This window comes from Hyperoodon ampullatus (genome assembly GCF_949752795.1).
Source record: "Hyperoodon ampullatus genome assembly, chromosome: 1".
Classification (NCBI taxonomy): Eukaryota; Metazoa; Chordata; class Mammalia; order Artiodactyla; family Ziphiidae; genus Hyperoodon; species Hyperoodon ampullatus.
Window position 1 is genome coordinate 127,690,713 of NC_136914.1, and position 17,308 is coordinate 127,708,020.

A 17,308-nucleotide genomic window follows, 5' to 3' on the forward strand; every position below is an offset into this window, starting at 1 on the left:
ACAGAGGTGGGAGTGACGACCAGGAAGAGGGGCTAGGGAGGGGCAGGAGGTGCCGTCCAGGACACTGCGGATCTGTCACCTGGGAAGCAGGTGGACCGGGTAGAGTTCCCACAGGGGCAGGGGGTGGAGTCAGAGGGGGGTGAGGCCTCAGCCACTCACTCAGACGCTTGGCCCTGCACACTGATGAGGCTCGTCTGCACAAAGGCGACCTGGCCGGAGGCCGCATGCCGGCCCAGGCACCAGGACAGGCCAGGCACCTGGGCACCCAGGATCTCGATGTGGTCACCGCCTCGGAAGGTCATGTCTTCGGGCCCTGAGCCCTGGCAGTCCGCCACAGCCGAGGCCAGGCCCACAGCTGCAGGAAGGAGGCCACACGGTCAGTGTTGGGTGGGATAGGGCCGGGGGGTGGGTGGGCAGTCAGACGGGTGGCCCTCGGCCACATGGGTGGTGTCCCCGGCCAGGGAACATGCCGTCCTGCTGAGGAACTGATTTAGCACCTAGCCAGGGTGCAGGGCTACCGCACACGAGGGGCTGGACATCCATGCGGTACCTGAAGCGGGGGGCCTCTTTATCCCCACGCTGAGGATACGAAACTGAGGCCTGGGGATGTTGATTAACTTGGCCCAGGGCTGTTGGCCTCCAAGGCCAGGGCCCACCCAGGGTAAATCCAGCTGTAAATGTCCTCCCATGGGGCCTTATGTCCACTTAACAGGTCCACAGGCCATCCAGACATCAAGCAACCTGGGGCAGAACCAATGCACTGAACCAGGGACCCAGGCCATCTTTTCTAAACAAGACCCCTGCCTCTCATTCCTCCATCTGCACACGTGGTGAATTCAGCTGGGGTCCCGCCCACCCACCCCACCTCCACCGTCTGAGGGTCCTCCGAGGTGTCTGACCCAGTGCCAGAAAGAGAGCAGAAGTTGCAGAAGCGCTGGTCAAATAGGGTGTGGAAGTTACTCTCTAGAGGCGGAGTGACCAGGGACACCGGCCTGGCCTCCCCGCGTGCTGTGTGAGTTTGGACCAGCCAGTGGACCTCTCTGAGCTTCTGTTATTGCCTCAGGAACTGGAGGGGAGTCTAGCTGCCTTATCTGCCTTGGGGAGGATTCAGGGTGGGCGCAGAAGCTTCGGGAATGCTGGTGCCTGCCCCTCTTCACCCACCTCTTCCCCAGGGGAGGAGGGCCAGTGGAAATATTTACCCATCGGCTGGATGTCCGGCGTCACAGGTCCACCCATGGAGTCGTTGATGGGGTCCCAGGGGACCCTAAGAGCCCACCTGGAGTGGGATGAGAGAGGATTTTAGGTTTAGGGTGGATTGAAACTGTGTGTAGGCTGGACAGGTCAACAGTCCCCAGGGACCCGAGCGAAATCCACCACCTGCCCCCACTGCACGTGTGTGCGCACACACACACATACACCCACGTGTGCGGCCTTCAGCTCCAGCCATGCCCCACACCCCCCAGCCCAGGTGCCTCCTGCCCTCCCTCACGCTGGCATCCTCGGGGACCTCCCTCCATCACCCCGGGAGAGAACCTCAGCCACGGACTGTCATTTCATAGACACTGAACATGAGGAGATGTAGTTTCTCTCTTTGCTTTGGCTGCCAGCTCAAGCCAAGTTTATGCCCCACGTTCAGCACATGAGCATGAGCTTGCATGTTACCTGTCCCTGCCTTCCCCAGGCTGTCCCTGCGTTGGTTCTTATTTGCACAGATCCCTGCGTGCTCCCTTACTATGAGCACAGGCTATGTAGCTCCCGCAAAAGCTTTCCAGAACAAGCTAGAACAGGAATCCAGAGCCCCATGTTGTACACTCCTAGGCCATCTCATCCCAGGACAGCCCTGCCGGGAGGTGTCACTGTCCTGTTGTGCAGGTGGCAGCCCTGAGGACCAGAGAGCTGGACTGGCTTGCTGAAGCCACACACTGAAAATAGCAGAAGGGGTCGTGGCCAGGTCTGCCTCGGGCTCACACCGGTCCCCATCTACCCGCCTTGGCCTACGGTTGGACCCGGGCCTGGGGGAGTCTCCGGAAGGCCGGAGAGCACGCTGGACCCACAGGAAGCAGAGAAGCAAAGGTCGGTACCTACTGATGGAATGGAATCAAAGGCTCCACTGCTGTCCCCTCCTCTGACGACGTGTTGTGTCTGGGGGCCAAAGAGTCCACTGCCAGGGCCGCCTCTGCCTGTGGAAACCCCGAAGCCTGCCTGAGGGGCTGGAGGCCAGTCATCACTCTCACATGGTGGTCAGGACACAGGACAAAGAAAGGCCCTTCAAAGCGGCAGAGGGTGGTCATTCAGGCGGCTGGGCACAGGGACAGCTGTAGTTTGCAGGCGGGACTACCTGTTCTCCACCAGGAATACCTGCAGGGGTTCCCCCACCCCAGTTTCTGCATCCACAGAAAGACACTGGAGGCCCCAGGGGCCCAGACCTGGACGCCGGACCTAGGCTGGAGTCCCCCCTCTGCCGGAACTTGCCCGGAGCGTGGCTCAGCCTCAGGATCTCTGGGCCTCAGTTTCCCTATCTGGGCTATGAGGGGCTTGACATGTGATCCCAAGGGCCCTTCCTGCTTGGACCACCACCGACGAGTCCGGCCGCAGTGGCTTCCTCTTGTCTGCTCTGTGGCTGGGGAAGGACAGGCAGCTAATGCCCTGTTTGCTGCAGCCTCAGAGCCCAACTGTGAGGCCACTGAGGTACTTAGAGCAATAGCTTGGTCAGGAACTAGGGCTTAGCGGGGAGCTGGCCAAACCCCTTTTCTGTTATTTCTTGGAGAGGGCTTTTCCTTGCCCCAAGTGCCCTCAGTCTCCGGCACCTCCAGAGCCCTTCTGCTGCCTGTAGCCCCAGGGCGTCCCCAGCCCAGCGAGGACCTGACCAAGGTTACCATCGCCTGCACAGCGCTCACCTTCCTGGAAAAGGAGGCTCTCGTGCGTCAACTTCAAGGCCTCCTCGTCCACGTGGACTTGGATGGTCGTCTCCTGGTCCTCATCAGGCTCGAGCAGCCAGAAGGTCTGGTCCACAAGCAGGTTTTCCAGGCAGTGATGAGTGAAGCCTGGGGAAGCAGACAGCCCTGGTTACCAGTGGGATCCAGGCCGGGGGCAGGGAAGCCCTCATGGCTGGGTGTTGGCCGAGCCCTGCGCCGACCAAGCCCAGGGAGACAGACCACCCGGCCCTTGGGGACTCATAGTACTGTCCACTACCTGGTCAGGCCACAGGTCTGACCATCTGGGCTGCGAGAGGACCAGCCATGATGGTGGACAACTCATCTGCCTCCCTGTGCCCTGGGAAGGTCGGGCGGGGTGTAGTTACTTCTTCTAGGACCCTCGGTCTCCTCTTCTATGAGATGGGATGGGAGATCAAGGAGATCACGTACACTGCAGGCGTGGGCACAGCCCTGCTCTAGGGGCACAAGAAACTGTCATTCTGAGTCTAATTTCTCACTTCCTCAGCCCTCAGACTGGGAGTGGGGCAGCAAGTTTCCCCAGGAGAGACACTTAGACGGTCCAAGTCTCCCTTAGAACAGGGAATGTTTCAGAAGGAAAGCACTTGGGTTGAGGTTGAAACAGGGTTTCCTGGTCTGTGCTCGGCCAGTGAGAGCTCAGTTGCCCTGGGGGCGAGTCGCGCTCAGACCCGTGTGCATCTGCGACTCCGCCCATCACAACCTCACTGAGAACAAGTGACGTCCGGAGAGGCCATCATGAACTAACTTAGTCTAAAGCCCCGACTGATAACATAAAATGCTTGGTGTGTGACAAGCGTCCCCACAACTGGGTCTGCGAGGGTCACCGCCTTACCGAGAGCGTGGTAGGTGGAAAACTTCCAGATTTCTTCAAAAGTCTTAAACGTCACCACAATCCGATCCTGGTCACTGTGGATGGACAGCAGCCTGGCCGATAGCTCCTTATGGGGAAGAAACAGAAATGAGAAACAGTCCCAGTGGCTTTGGGGCGTCTGCCCATCAGGAGGACAGAGCCACGCAGTAGAAACATTTTGCAGAAGTGACCCTGGCGGGACTTCCCTGGTGGGCCAGTGGGTAAGACTCCACGTTCCCAATGCAGGGGGCATGGGTTCGATCCCTGGTCAGGGAACTAGATCCCACATGCATGCCGCAGCTAAGAGTCTGCATGCTGCAACTAAAGATCCCGCAAGCTGCAACGAAGATTTCACATGCCGCAACTAAGGCCCGGCACAGATTAATTGATTAATTAATTTTTAAGTGACCCTGATAGGGACACAGCAAGCACAGAGCTGATTCCTTTACAACCAAGCCGCTCCTCTCCTGCTTTCAGGCCAGCTGTGGCTCCCCAGGGCTGTACCCAGCCCCACTCCTTCCCAGAGCTCACAGCCTCCATGCCCTGGACCTGCACCCTCTGTGGCAGGTCCAGCATCCCCTCTCCTGACACCCATCCCATGAAAACTCCTGGTGGTGCCGGGGCATTAAAAGTGACACCAGCTGACGCTGACCAAGGGGGAGAGGGTACTATTTTCATCTCCATCTGGATTAAGAAATAAGGTCCCGGTTCCTTTCCGAGGTCTGACCCTGGGACAGCCGGGATTCAGCCTAGAGCCAGCATGCACCCTGGACTGACATCACAGGGGCAGCCCCACTGCAGAACACCGTGCTGGGTGCACCATGCCTGCTGTTCGCAGGTCCTCACAGCACCTCCGTGGGGTAATAAAGCTAAGCATCCCCCGTATGTGTCTGAGGAAGCTGCGTTCACAGAGGCTAAGGGACCTCAGCCAAGGTCAGGCCAGGCTGAGTGCAAGGTCAGGTTGTGGCCTCCCAACCCTAAGCCCCAGGACCTCTGCCATGGGGAGGTCACCCAGCTCAGCCTCCTTCCCCACCAACCTCCTGACAGACCGTCCATCTGCACGAGGCCAGTCACCAACAAATCAAGGAAAGAATAAGATCAACTCACAGCAGTCCTTTTTGCCCCCTATGAAGAGACTAAAAATCCTAGCAGGGTGGGGTGTCCATGGAGAAAGAGACTGGGGCATTCAGAAAGTGGTGGCCCACGTGTGTCTGGGGCTGTGTGATCATTGTCCCTGCAGCCAGACAGCCAGGAGAGCAGACGGGGGACAAGTCACCCTGGTGGTGGCACCATCAGGTAAGGTCTGGACATCATGGACAGACCTCCTCCTAGGTCCACTGCCCTCTCCTCCGAGCAGTCCTCCTCCACCCCATTCACAAGTGTGGATCCCCTGCACCTTTGCCCACCCAGGCCCCCCGAGGATCCAGACTCACCCCAAGAGCACGGGCCACCTCCCAGCTGTCATTCTCCAGAAGACGGAGCCGGCCCCGCAGGACCTGCTGCAGACTGGGGTCGGGCAATCCGCTTTTCCTCTGCACGGCCAACAGCTGCAAAGTCAGGTCTGCAAGGGGAAAGTTCAAGGTGGGCAGTTTCCCTGGCCCAGGCCAGTTCTGTGGGGTGTTCTCCCTCTCCTGAGGGCCCCCGCCCACAAACATGGGGATCCGGATTCACACCCCACGTGCGCTGCCTGTGAGAACTCTGCACAGGTGCTTTTTTCCCCTGAGGCCCAGTTTCTTTGGTGGTAAATGAGTTACATGCTACCCACATCTTACAGAGATGGGAGGAAGTGGACTGTGTCACAGCCCCAGGACAGGCCAGCACAGGGCAGGCATTCAGCAAATGGTCCCAAGTCACTGTGACCTCCAGCCCCGACTTCTTCCACGCCTGGGCTCCAATGGGGCATCCAAACTCCAGCAGACTCCCCACGGGCATCCTAGAACCCTTCATCGCCCCCCGCAGCTGAACCTGGCTGGTCCTCCTTTCTTTACCATCTCCAGAAGGACCGCATCCCCAGTCCCGCTCAGACCAACGACACCTCCTTCCCTCACACACCACTGGCTGGTCCACAAGTGAACCCCACTGACCCACCTGTAAAACCAGGCCAAACCCACCATGCTCACCCCTCACCATGGCCCCGCCCCATAGGTCCTCCTGAGCAGTGTCTGAGCCCTGGCCCTCCCTCCAGATGGTTCTCTGGTCCACAGAGGGCCAGAGGGTCCCCTCACAACCAGCTCTGGCTTATGGAACGCCTTGGCTCTCAGCCCTCCGGGCATTGCTGACCCCCAGAAATTTCTACAGCAATGGGCATGTTTGCTCTCTGCACTGTCCTGCACAGTGGCCACCAGCCACATAGGGCCCTGAGCTCTTGAAATGTGGACAGTGTAATTGAGGAACTGGATTTTTAATTTTATTTAAGTTAAATTTAAACATAAACAGCCACATGTAGTTACTGTATTAGACAGCACAGTCCCGGTAGTTTTCCATCTCAGGAAGAATAAAATGCGGGTCCTTTCCACCTTTCCAGGCACAGCCTGGAGCATCTTGCGCTTCACCCCGCCCCGCACAGCCCCACCTCTTCTCCCCCTCCCTTCCAGCCTGTGGCCGCCTCTCTGCTCCCCTGAGACATCGAGGCATCCCCTTCCCAACCCACCCCAGGGCCTTTGCACTCACCGTGTCCTCCACCTGAAGCATCCTCTCCCAGACCAATTCCTGGCCTGGCTGGTGCCCTATGATTGGATCCCAGCTCAAATGTCCCCTGCCCACCCACACCCCGTCCCCCTGAGAGGCCTCCTGGCCACAGGGATCCTCAGATCTTGGGCTGTTCCAAAACTGGAGAGGGGAGATGAAGGGGAGAGGATGGGAAGGGGGAGGGGAGAAGAGAGAGAGAGAGAGGAAGAGGGACAGAACGCGGAGAGGGCGAGGGAGAGAGGTTCCTCACACCCTCTGAATAAGCCTTGCACCTGCCTTGGAATTTTCCAGCTAGGGGACCCTCGAGCAAACATCCCCATCCCCTCCTGGGGGGCAGGGCCGGGGCAGAGGAGCACATCTGGGATCTGGAATCAGGCCCCTCCCCCAGCAGGAAGCCAGGCCAGCATTTCCCAACCAGTTCTAAGAAGTGACCCCTCCTGCTCCTGTAAGAGGGTGGGGTTGAATTGTCAATCCCATAATAATCTGCCTCATTGCTCAACAGTCCTGGTCATCGCGAGTGACCACAGGCAGCGCTGCCTACCCGGAGGAAAAGCTGGAGGACGGGCGGCTATCACTGCAAAGGTGGACGGCCAACAACGCTGGAGGCTACACGCCCCCCACAGCTGGGGCTTGGGAGTCGGGTCTCCAGCGTTAGGGGCTTCGTGCTGCCCCCCTCCGCCCATCAGCGCCCTGCGGAAGTCCCGTCCTCGGAGCCCCTCCCCGGAAGCAGTTCCCCGATGCCCCTCCCGAGGGCCCTTGCCATCCCCCTGCCCCCCCAGGGAGTCCCTCCTGGGGTTTCACTTCCCCTGCGTGCGGCCTCCAGGGCCACGCCCCCCTCTTGTGTGGGCAGATGCAAACACAGAGTCCAGGGAAGGCCTTTGCACGTGCAGGCGAACCCCAGCCTTCTGTCCCCGAGTGAAAAATGCAGAGTCCTGGGCCCTACCCCAGACTCCGTGCATCAGAACCCGGCAGGACCCAGGCATCTGTGTTTAACAAGCCTCTCCTCCACATTCAGGGTGACCTTAAAGCAGGGCGTCCACATTAGAGAAGCCTGGGTTAGACGCTCCTGAACCAGAAGCCCACGGGATGGGTGAGGCCGGAGGGAAGGGGGGACGCCCAGGGATCCCACATTCACATCCCCAGCCCAGACTTAACCCCGACGCACGATGTAGCGCCCAGGACATCTACCTGTGGGGTAGGAGCCCATCTGGCCGGGAGAGGGCCTAGCAGCCGGTGGAGAAACGCCAGGGGCAGCAGCATCTGTATCAGAGCAGGTTCCTGTGATTAAGGTGAGAACAGGCAACTCTCAGCTACAGGCGCCAACCCCCAGGTATTTCCAGAAGAAAGGTATGTCCACACCCCTATAAACCACCGTTCACACCCTTCCTCCAGGGTCACAAAGCGAAACAAGGTCGGGAGGCTATGAGTCTCCTACTGTGCTGTTACTAATTACCCTACCCTAGAGGCTTCTGGAAACAACACAGTGTTATTCTGCTGTTCTGGGGTTTGAGAAGGGTCTTGCTGGGACAAAACAAGGTGTGGGCAGGGCTGGTTCCTTTCTTCTGGAGGCTCCAGGAGTGAATCTGTGTCCTTGCTTCTCCAGCTTCCAGAGGGGTCCGCATTCCTTGGCTCGTGGCCCCTCCTCCATCCCCAAAGCACAGCATCTTCAACCTCTCTGTGATTCTGACCCCAGCATAATCTTCCCGTCTCAAGATCCTTAATCCACTTTGCAAGGTCTCTTTGGCCACAGAGGTAACGTGTGTGTGTGCACAGGTTCTGGGGACTGGGATGTGGACTTCTTTGGCGGCCTTTACTCTGTTGACCACAGAGGGGAGGTGACAGCCCAGGGGGAACTCGGGGTCTGTGGCAGATGGGACTGCATCCTGATTTTGACTGGCCTGTGAGGCCAGTCCTCTGCAGGTTGTCCCTGCCCCCAGTCCCTGGCCGGGAAGCCAGCTCCCGGTCTGCATCTTGGCCAGGCCCCTCCACGCACACACTCGTCTCTGCCCTGCTCGGTTCTCATCTGTACAATGGGATGAGCAATCAGGGCCTTCAGATCAAAGGGGATCTGATCTGGAAACACCTGGGGTTCCGACAGAACCTCACTGCAGCCTCTTCACCCCGGGGAAGTACCGCTTAGCCGTGGGCACGATGCTGCCACGTTGGCCTTGAACCGTGCAAAACGACAGGCTCATTTCTGCTCTCTCCCCACCTACATTATACCAGCCCTAAGCCTGTGTGGTCAGAGTCCATTTCCAGCCCTTGCTGGCTCTGCATCCCCAGAGCGGGGGCTCAGAAATGCCTGTCAAATCCAAACAAGGGCACAGCACCCAGATCTTGGCTTTAAGCACCGTCCTCCCCCTGAGAAGCCAGGGATCCTTGAGGAACAGCTGATTCCAGGGCTGCGACAGGGAGAGCAGAGATGAGATGTGAGCCTCTTCTTGTCCCAGAAAGTAGGACGTGCTCACAGGATGCTGGAGATGCATCACAAGACCAAATCGGGGGCAATGTGAACAATGAAATAAATAATGACAGCAACTGATAGAGTCCAGAGAATGCAATAAAGACCTCTGAGCCCACCCATGCTAAAATAAATAAATGAATACCTGGGGAGAGGGGACAGCTCTTCTTTTCAGTGGAAGGTCCATTAACAAACGTCAAAAGAACACAGCATTAGAAAGTCACCATTTAGCAACCATCGTAATGTTCTGATTTCAGTCAAGAACCTTGCACGGATGATAAAACTAGTGCTTGATTAGGACCAGAGGAACTGGCTAGTCACAAAGTCCCCAAGTATCTTCCCACGAGCTCCTGACTCATGACAAAGGGAAGAAGGGTGACTTTGACAGTGACATTTACGCTGTCAAACATCTCCTTAATCAAGTGATGGACGTGAGCCGTGAACGTCACCAGGGACCAGACAAATGGACATGGAGTTCTCCCGGTCGGCCGCACGGAGAGGAACCGAACACTTCTGTGGTATTTCTGCCCAAAGTGCCTGCCTGCAATCCTGAAAAAACAGCCACACTTGAACTGAGCTGTACCCAAACATTCTAAAGAATACCTGGCCCAGAATCTTCAAAGTATCAACCTCCAGGTTAGAAAACTCCACAGGCACATGGCCACAGAATGCAAAGCCTGACCAGGGTTTTCTTTGGTGGAAAGGACATTACGGGGACAGATGGCAGGATGGGAGTGAGGTCCATCTGTAGATTAGATAATGGTGTTGTTTAAACCAGGAGAGTTTGAAGTTTGAAAAAATTGCACAATGGCTCTGTACGAGCAGGTCCTGGTTTTAGGAAACACACACGCCAAAGCGCTGGGGGATAAAGGGGCATCATGTCTGCAGTTTACTCTTAAACTGTCCTGAAATATAAATATATCTGTAAATGCAGAAAGAGAGAAAGCAAGTGTAGTAAAATGTCAACATTTGAGGAACCTGGGTGGGGTAAATGGGAATTATTTATATTATTTCTTGTGACTTTTGTTGTCAATTTGCAAAAGAAGCTGAAAGGGGAAGGGGCTCTGGGTGGATGGGGTGAGAGTCCACTGGTCACTTGGCTACTCGGGGCCAGGGAGCCCAGGAAGACAGGAGGAGCTCCCAGACCTCGCTGCCTGGGCTCACAGGTCCACCCCAATGCCAGCCAATGCCAGCTGTGCTGTGGAGCAGGTAGGGCAGGAAACACTTGGCAACACGGTCAGAATGCTTCTGGCTTGGCCACAGCACCGACGGCAGGAATCCCCGTGCTCTAGGACTCATGGCCACTCCTGGGCTGGGCTGCCAGGCGGGAGGCTGGTCTGGCCCCCATGCATCCAGCGGAACCCAGCTCCTCTGTGGCGTGCTGGCGAGCTCTGGAGGGCGCCCGACCCAGTGGGATCCCCAGGCCAGGCAGGTGTCTGACTACAGGAGTCAGCACCCATGAGGCCACCCCGACCTTTCCCATCTCCGCTTACTCCCGGAAGGACCAAGAAAATAGGTGTAAAAATACTTCTAATTACCGAGCATGCACGGCGTCAGGCTCTGGGCCAGGCACCTAGTATGAGGTTTTGTTTCCATTCTCCCAAAGCAACGATCATTCGTCATTCCAATATTTATTGGGCACCTGCTATGTGCTGAGCCCTAGAGGCAACTAAGCAGGTGACCAGGCTGAAGGTGACGATGTGACGAAAGGAAGCCCGGGGAAGGACAGGGGGACAGGCTGTCCTGGGCTCGGGGAGGGGCCTGGGCCCACCTCAGGCTTCCCCCTGCCCTTCCCTCCTCGCCTCCAGGACCCAAGGAGTTAAGGAGAGGGGTCCTGGAGATCACCTAGGCCACCCCTCAGGTTTCCACGTCAAGCGGTCCAGCGACAATCAGGATGGGAACCAGGTCCCCCGGCAAGCAGTCCAGCCCTGCTCCCGGCACAGCCCCTCTCACGCACACCTGGGCAGGTTGGGTGGGAGATGGCTCGGCCCTTGTCACACCCCTCATCCTCCGCTGTTCAGGAAGTAATCCTGCCCGGGGCCTGGCCCAGGCCCTGCTTCCTTCCCCTCCCTGGGCCTTGGTTTGCCCTCCTGGAAGAATGAGGGATGCCCCGTCCTGAGTAATCCCCGGGACTCACCTCCAAGGACAAAGCAGAACTGTGGGCACCCAAAGCTGTACAAGAGCTATAAACTCACCCAGGGCTGCATTTCTAGAATTTCCAACCCCTGCCCCTCTCGCCGTGCCCTGGAGAAGCACGAGGTGGGTCCCCATCTATCGTAAATGCTCACTGGGCGTATCCTCCTTCAGTACAAGCACTGACAGTGCAGGCATCCAGCTGCATCCTGGGTGCGGTGGACGGCAGGGTGGACGCACACGCCGCACTCACCGCTTCCCACGGCAGCCTCCTCAGGCCCTGCTCGCCCCCAGACGGCTGACGCACTCGCTCCCGCTCTCTGGACCTCGCGGCCACCGCTGCCTCCCGAGGGCCCCACGGGCCCCCTCTTCACTGGGCCCTCCATGACGCAGTGGCCTCCGAGCCAAGGGCCCGGCATGCCGGGCTGGCCTCTGTGGAGAGAAGAGAGTGCAGGGGTCAGCAGTGGCGACCTCTCTAGGAAGACAGGCGGCCGGCACCAGCACGGATGCTGCCGCCAGAGTTGGGGTCAAGAGGAGAGAATGCCTCCTCTTTGCCTGGTGGATCCTTGAGCATCCTTCCAGAGCTCTGCTCACCGGCCACTTCCCCTCCAAACAGCACAAGTCCGCCTGGAACAGACTCTGTTGGAGACACGTGCCTACGTTTGCTTCCAGTTGGAAGTCCTTGTGGGCAGGTAGGGGCCCATTCTTGCTCATCAACAGACCCTGAGGAAGTAGCTCAGATCCTGGCACCCGGAGGCTGCTCAAAATGTTCCCACCGGGGCTCCCCTAGTGGCACAGTGGTTAAGAAGCCGCCTGTTAATGCAGGGGACACGGGTTCGAGCCCTGGTCCGGGAAGATCCCACGTGCCGCGGAGCAACTAAGCCCATGCGCCACAACTACTGAGCCCGCACTCTAGAGCCTGTGAGCCACAGCTACTGAGCCCACATGCCACAACTGCTGAAGCCCGTGTGCCACAACTACTGAATCCTGCGTGCCTAGAGCCCGTGCTCCGCAGGAAGAGAAGCCACAGCAACGAGAAGCCCGTGCACCACAATGAGCGCGACATGGAAGCAATAAAGGCCGTGTGGGAACAGGGAACAGAGCTGGTGTCCTCTTGGGACACCCCGGGACCGTGGTTTAGAGATAAGCCCACTGCACCTCCCACCCAGTGAGGGCTGGGAGGGACAGACTCCTCCAAAGACAGCTCATCTCCAGAGAGAAGAATATGCAGCTCCATTTCATATGGGGCTCAGCTGGGCTGTGACTCCAGCCTCGGATTCCCAGGGGGTCCTGCTGCTCCTTGTAACTAAGCCCACGTCCTGGGGGGCTCAGTGGGCCCCGTCTCTCTAACTGGAAGAGGCCTGCACCCCAGCAGAGTCCCCGGGAAGAACCCCGTCCAGTTTTGCAGGAAATGGGCCAGGTCCCAGGCTGCCCCGTGAGGGGAGGAAGCAGGTGGTAGAGGGCGGGAAAGGAGGAAGTGGCCGGGGAGGAACCAGAGACTGCTCCCCACTCCCGGGGTACCCTTGGGCCTCCCCCCCGAGAGCCGGTCATTACGCACCACTCTTTCCTGGGGCCAGAGAGGAGTGAGGGCCTTTACGACCCCGACAGACGGTGCTCCCAGGGTCTGGGGTTTGGTCACCAATTAGAGGAGACAGCAGGACACGGAGCCCCTTTCAGGCACAGGTGACAGGGAGGGCGGGTGTGCAGCCTGGGCCAGGGCTGAGGCACAGAGGCAGACCCCCTGCCCCCATCCACAGGGACGGGAGTCAACCACACCCCCCTCAGTTTCCACCTCAGGGACAGAGGGGACAGGAATGGCCCTGCTCACTCACATGGAGGGTGAGCAAGAGCAAGGCCGGGAAGCAAGTGCAAGGGAAGCCCCTCTTGTCAGGTCTCTCTGTTCTCTGATGAAGAGCTGGGAGAGTTCAACCCCAAACCCCGACCAGGCTGGCAAGAATTCCCTCTGCACAGAGCAGAACGCACAGGGAGACAGGAGAGCACACCTCTGAGCCCCTTTCCTGGGGACAAAACTGCAAACTGGAAAGCAGGTCTGGCCTCCTCCAGACCCACACCCCCTCTTGCGGTGGGTGCTGGGGAACAGGGGGCCCAGCAGAGACCAGAGGACGCTGGTGAGGAACATGGGGCTCAGAACCCACTGGGCCTGGACAACCCCGAGACCCCCTGGCCGGTCTCCTAGCTCCACCCGCTTCCTATAGCAGAGAATTCCCAGGCAGGAAGGCAGGAGATGCGGAGGCAGATGGCAGCAGCTGTCACGTCACCTCGGGGCTGGGGGCTGGGGGCTGGGGGCTGGGGGCTGAGGCACAGGACACGGGGCACGGGCTGTTTCAGATGAGGCTCAGGGTTGCGGGGGGCACAGCACTGAGCGCCCCGTGAACGCACAGAGGAGCCACCAGAGCATCTTAAACCCTGAGAAGGGCTGCGTTCGATCCCGTGTAAGTTTCGTTCCTGTATTTGTGCAGAAAGGACAGAGGAGGAGAGAGTGGAGGTGGGACCTGCGGGGGGGCCTGGGGTTCACTTCCCTGCCTCGAATTTTCACCAGGATCGGGGGAGCTGGACCTCCGTCAGACCCAGCAAGGAGTATTTTCAGAACTACGGACCCGAGGCTGTCCCAGGGTGGTGGCGAGTCTCCACAGGCTCCCAGAGGGCCTCAGACACAAGTATTTGTCAACACCTGCATGCACCAGGTGCCTCAGCCAGGTTCACTGCAGCCAGTGGGGAAAGCACATCACCCCGTTCTACAGATGGAGAAACTGGGCTGGGCTCCGAGGGGTGGGCAACTCAACCCCCTACACACACACACTTGCACACACACACATATATATATACTCTCACATTAACACTCTCTCACACACTCACATCCCCCCACACACACCCCTGTCCATGCCCACCGTGGTAACCTTCTATGCAACCCCTCCCCCCCAGGGAGGAGGGAGGAGGCCAGAGGGTGCTCCTTTGCCAGAGGAAGAAGCAGCATGGACCAGCAGGTTCCAGGAATGCAGCATTGCTGCAGAATTCTCCAGCAACCTTTTTTAAATGTCCAGTGTCATTTCAAGCCCTGGTGCCTTGCACTCCCCATGCCCTGGTCCCCGGGGGCCGTCCCCACCCTTGTCATGCACGAAGACCTCCTGGCATCTTTCACGGTGCCGCTCCATCTGTCTGACCCTCCTCAGCCCCCAGCCAAGCCATCATCTGTTTCCTTCCTCTCTTTACTCTGAAAACAGCGAGCCCCACACCTGTCATCGAGGGCACCGTGGCCTGGTCACAAGTGGGTGCCGGGACCGGCAGGCATGCGGCTTGGAGGCCAGGCTGCTATGCCCGCTGTTCTGCTCTTCTGAAGCATCTCAGTAGGGCACTTGGACCCGTTGTCCTGCCCAGGTCCTGTTTGCGGGGTCTCTATAACCCCCAGCCGGGGCCCTCGTCCCCCCTCTCTACAGCCAGGCATCTTGCACAACCCACACCCAGGGCATCTGACTCTTTTCCCCGCCTCCGCCCAGGAGTCAGAACCAGCCCAACAGCGCCTGCGTCCCTGCCCCACGGGCCTGCCCTCAGCAGCTCAGGGCCGGTTTCCTGAGAAAACAGAAGGCTTCGGGGCTCAGGGGACTTCCCACTTGCTTGGTGAGGGGCCTGCCCATCAGGCAGGGCTGCCGGTGACAGTCGTAAGTGTGGGCTTCCTAGTCACAGCCCGCATGAGGAAGTGGGCTCTGTCTCCCTGGGAGAGTCCCTCCCTGCTGGGTCCTAAAATAGCCTTGCTCAGCCCCATAGGCTGCCGGCTCCCGACTGCAGGAGGGGCTGCCCAGCCCGCAGCCTGGCGGGTGTCCAGAGCTCCCACGGGGGGCCCTGCGGAGACTCAGGGACTCTCCTTCCCTGTGGCGTCTGACCTCTTTGCTCTGCTCACTGTTGGGCCACCTGATGCGTCAACAACAGGCCCCAGGTCCCAGCCAGCACCCAAACCCAGGGGACAGGAGTTTAGCACCAGAACACCTAGACCTGGGGTCAGTGGGCTGGGAGGCCACCCCATGCCTCAGTTTACCCACCAGAGAATGAGAATGAAAACACCTCCTACAAGGATGGATTAAAGGACGGTGCTCCTGGGTTACAGCTGCGTTTAATAAATGTGGGCTGGACAAAGGGAGGAGATGGTTTGGGGAGGTCTGGCCAGAGCTTTCTCTGGACCCGTACTGAACAAATGCCTCGAGGGCCATGCAGACCTCGTCCACCTCACCAAGAAGCACCTCTTGAGGGTTGTCTGGTCACCCCTTGTACTGGGGTGACCAGTGCACCCCCAAAGTCATGTCCACCAATAACCTCAGAAGGTGACCTTATTTACGGTATGCAGGCCTCTCACTGCTGTGGCCTCTCCTGTTGTGGAGCACAGGCTCCGGACGCACAGGCCCAGCGGCCATGGCTCACAGGCCCAGCCGCTCCGCGGCATGTGGGATCTTCCCGGACCGGGGAACGAACCGTGTCGCCTGCATCGGCAGGCGGACTCTCAACCACTGCGCCACCAGGCAAGCCCAGGTGACCTTATTTGGAAACAGGGTCTTTGCAGGTGAGGTTAGGATGAGGTCACACAGGACCGAGGTGTCCCTGCATGCCTGGGGTCCTTATAAGAAGAGGAGGGACACAGACATACCTGGGATGCTGTGTGAAGATGGAGTTGGAGGCCAGGGCAATGTGCCCCACAAGCCCAGGGACGCCTGCAGCAGCCAAGAGCTGAAGGACCGTCCCTTAGAGCCCACCCCCCCCGGGAGGGGGGCACCCTTCCCACACCTGGGCTTCAGATTTCCAGCCTCCAGAACTGGTGGAGAATTAACCTCTTTTGTTAGAAGCCCCCAGTTTGTGGCCCTTTGTTACGGCAGCCCCAGGAGAGTAGTCGCCCTGGGTCCCCCGTGCCTTGAATTTCTCTGCTGTAAAGTTGGCGTTTTGGGAGGAGGATTAAGTGACCTCAGGCATCAGACGCTGGCTCAACACCGGATACAGGAAGCCTTGTTATTGTCAGGAGCCACCACCCTGCAGCGCTAAGTGTCCTCGCTTAGTTCTCATGACGGCCTGGAGGAGCACCACTGCGCCCATTTCACAGAGGAGCCCTGAAGGCTCCGTGAGCAGCTGTGCTGACTCAGCCCGGCCGGGGGGACTCTGGTGGGATTTAAACCCAGGTGGGTCTGAGTCCAGCCCTCGACACCCACCCTGAACCTGAGCATACCCTCTATGGTTATGCCTCTATCCACAAGTTCAGCCACAGCACCGCCCCCCGCCCCGTGGGAGGCTACACCCCAAGGGACCCGCAACACTAATTCCCACCAGTGTGGCTTTGCCATCTGTCATCTCTAAGAAACTCCCACAGACAGGGCTTGGGGCTCCCAGCCGGGTTGGGGGGGGCGCCACTGCAGGCCGGGGGAGGGTCTCAGTGATGTGCTGGGACCACACGCCCAGGGCAGGACCTGGTGCTCTGAAGCCTTGGGTCTGGGTCTCCCCTAGAACCTTCCGGTTGGAGCCCCTGGTCAAGTCACTCATCCCATTTGTTGATGGAGAGGAGGCCCAAGGGTGGTGACCTCAGAGTGGCCGGGTCACAGCTACAGCGCCACCCGAGCCGGGACACATGTGGTGTCTGCCAGAGGTGGCGTCAACCCAGGGTGGAGGCCCACTTGAGGCCCCCTAGACCCGGAACCCTGCTTGCTGGTGATGTTACTGCATCCTGGCCAGACCTTCGGGACGCGCTGGCTGGTTGCCTGCGTGAAGTGGGGGTCAAGCGAGATCACGGGAGTGACAGTGCTTTGTCAAACCTGACATCATCACTGGGGCCATGGCTGCTGGCCGGCACGGGGTGCTCCCAGAGCTCGGCACGGGGTGCTCCCAGAGCTCTGCCCGGGAGTCCGCTAACCAGTGCCCACAGCCTTCCGGCCTCCCCAGACTCCAGTCCCGCTCCCTCCTGATCCCAAAAGGTCAGAAAAGTCTCCAAGAAAGTGAAAGGCAAGATGGCTCAGATCCGACTGTGGCAAGACCCAGCTCTGTGGACGACGCCTGCTCGGCCGTCCTCGCCCGCCCGTCCAGCGTCCCGTACCTGCGCCCTGCTCCGCAGGACCGCAGCACCAGGCGGCCGCTCCCAGCTCCTCGCTGGCTCACCCCGCAGGTCGTCTCCGCCGCCCGCAGCCCAGCTGACTGCACAGTGGCCGCCACCGCCCCTTCTTCCTGCCCCACTTC

The 17,308-nt window shown here is 59.2% G+C and overlaps 1 protein-coding gene across 1 annotated transcript in view; it reads right to left on the reverse strand.

The window, feature by feature from the left end:
• Positions 1-11,472, reverse strand: part of SH3TC1 (SH3 domain and tetratricopeptide repeats 1) — a gene marked incomplete at its 5' end in the record, with an annotated part of 32,083 nt that extends 20,611 nt beyond the window's left edge. The window contains 8 exons of the mRNA XM_079709235.1: positions 160-355; positions 1,200-1,276; positions 2,086-2,266; positions 2,898-3,044; positions 3,787-3,892; positions 5,238-5,365; positions 7,681-7,752; positions 11,340-11,472. Of these exons, the coding sequence (XP_079565361.1) occupies positions 160-355; positions 1,200-1,276; positions 2,086-2,266; positions 2,898-3,044; positions 3,787-3,892; positions 5,238-5,365; positions 7,681-7,752; positions 11,340-11,472 (1,040 nt within the window). The remainder of the gene's footprint in view (positions 1-159; positions 356-1,199; positions 1,277-2,085; positions 2,267-2,897; positions 3,045-3,786; positions 3,893-5,237; positions 5,366-7,680; positions 7,753-11,339) is intronic.
• Between the last annotated feature and the right edge of the window lie 5,836 nt (positions 11,473-17,308).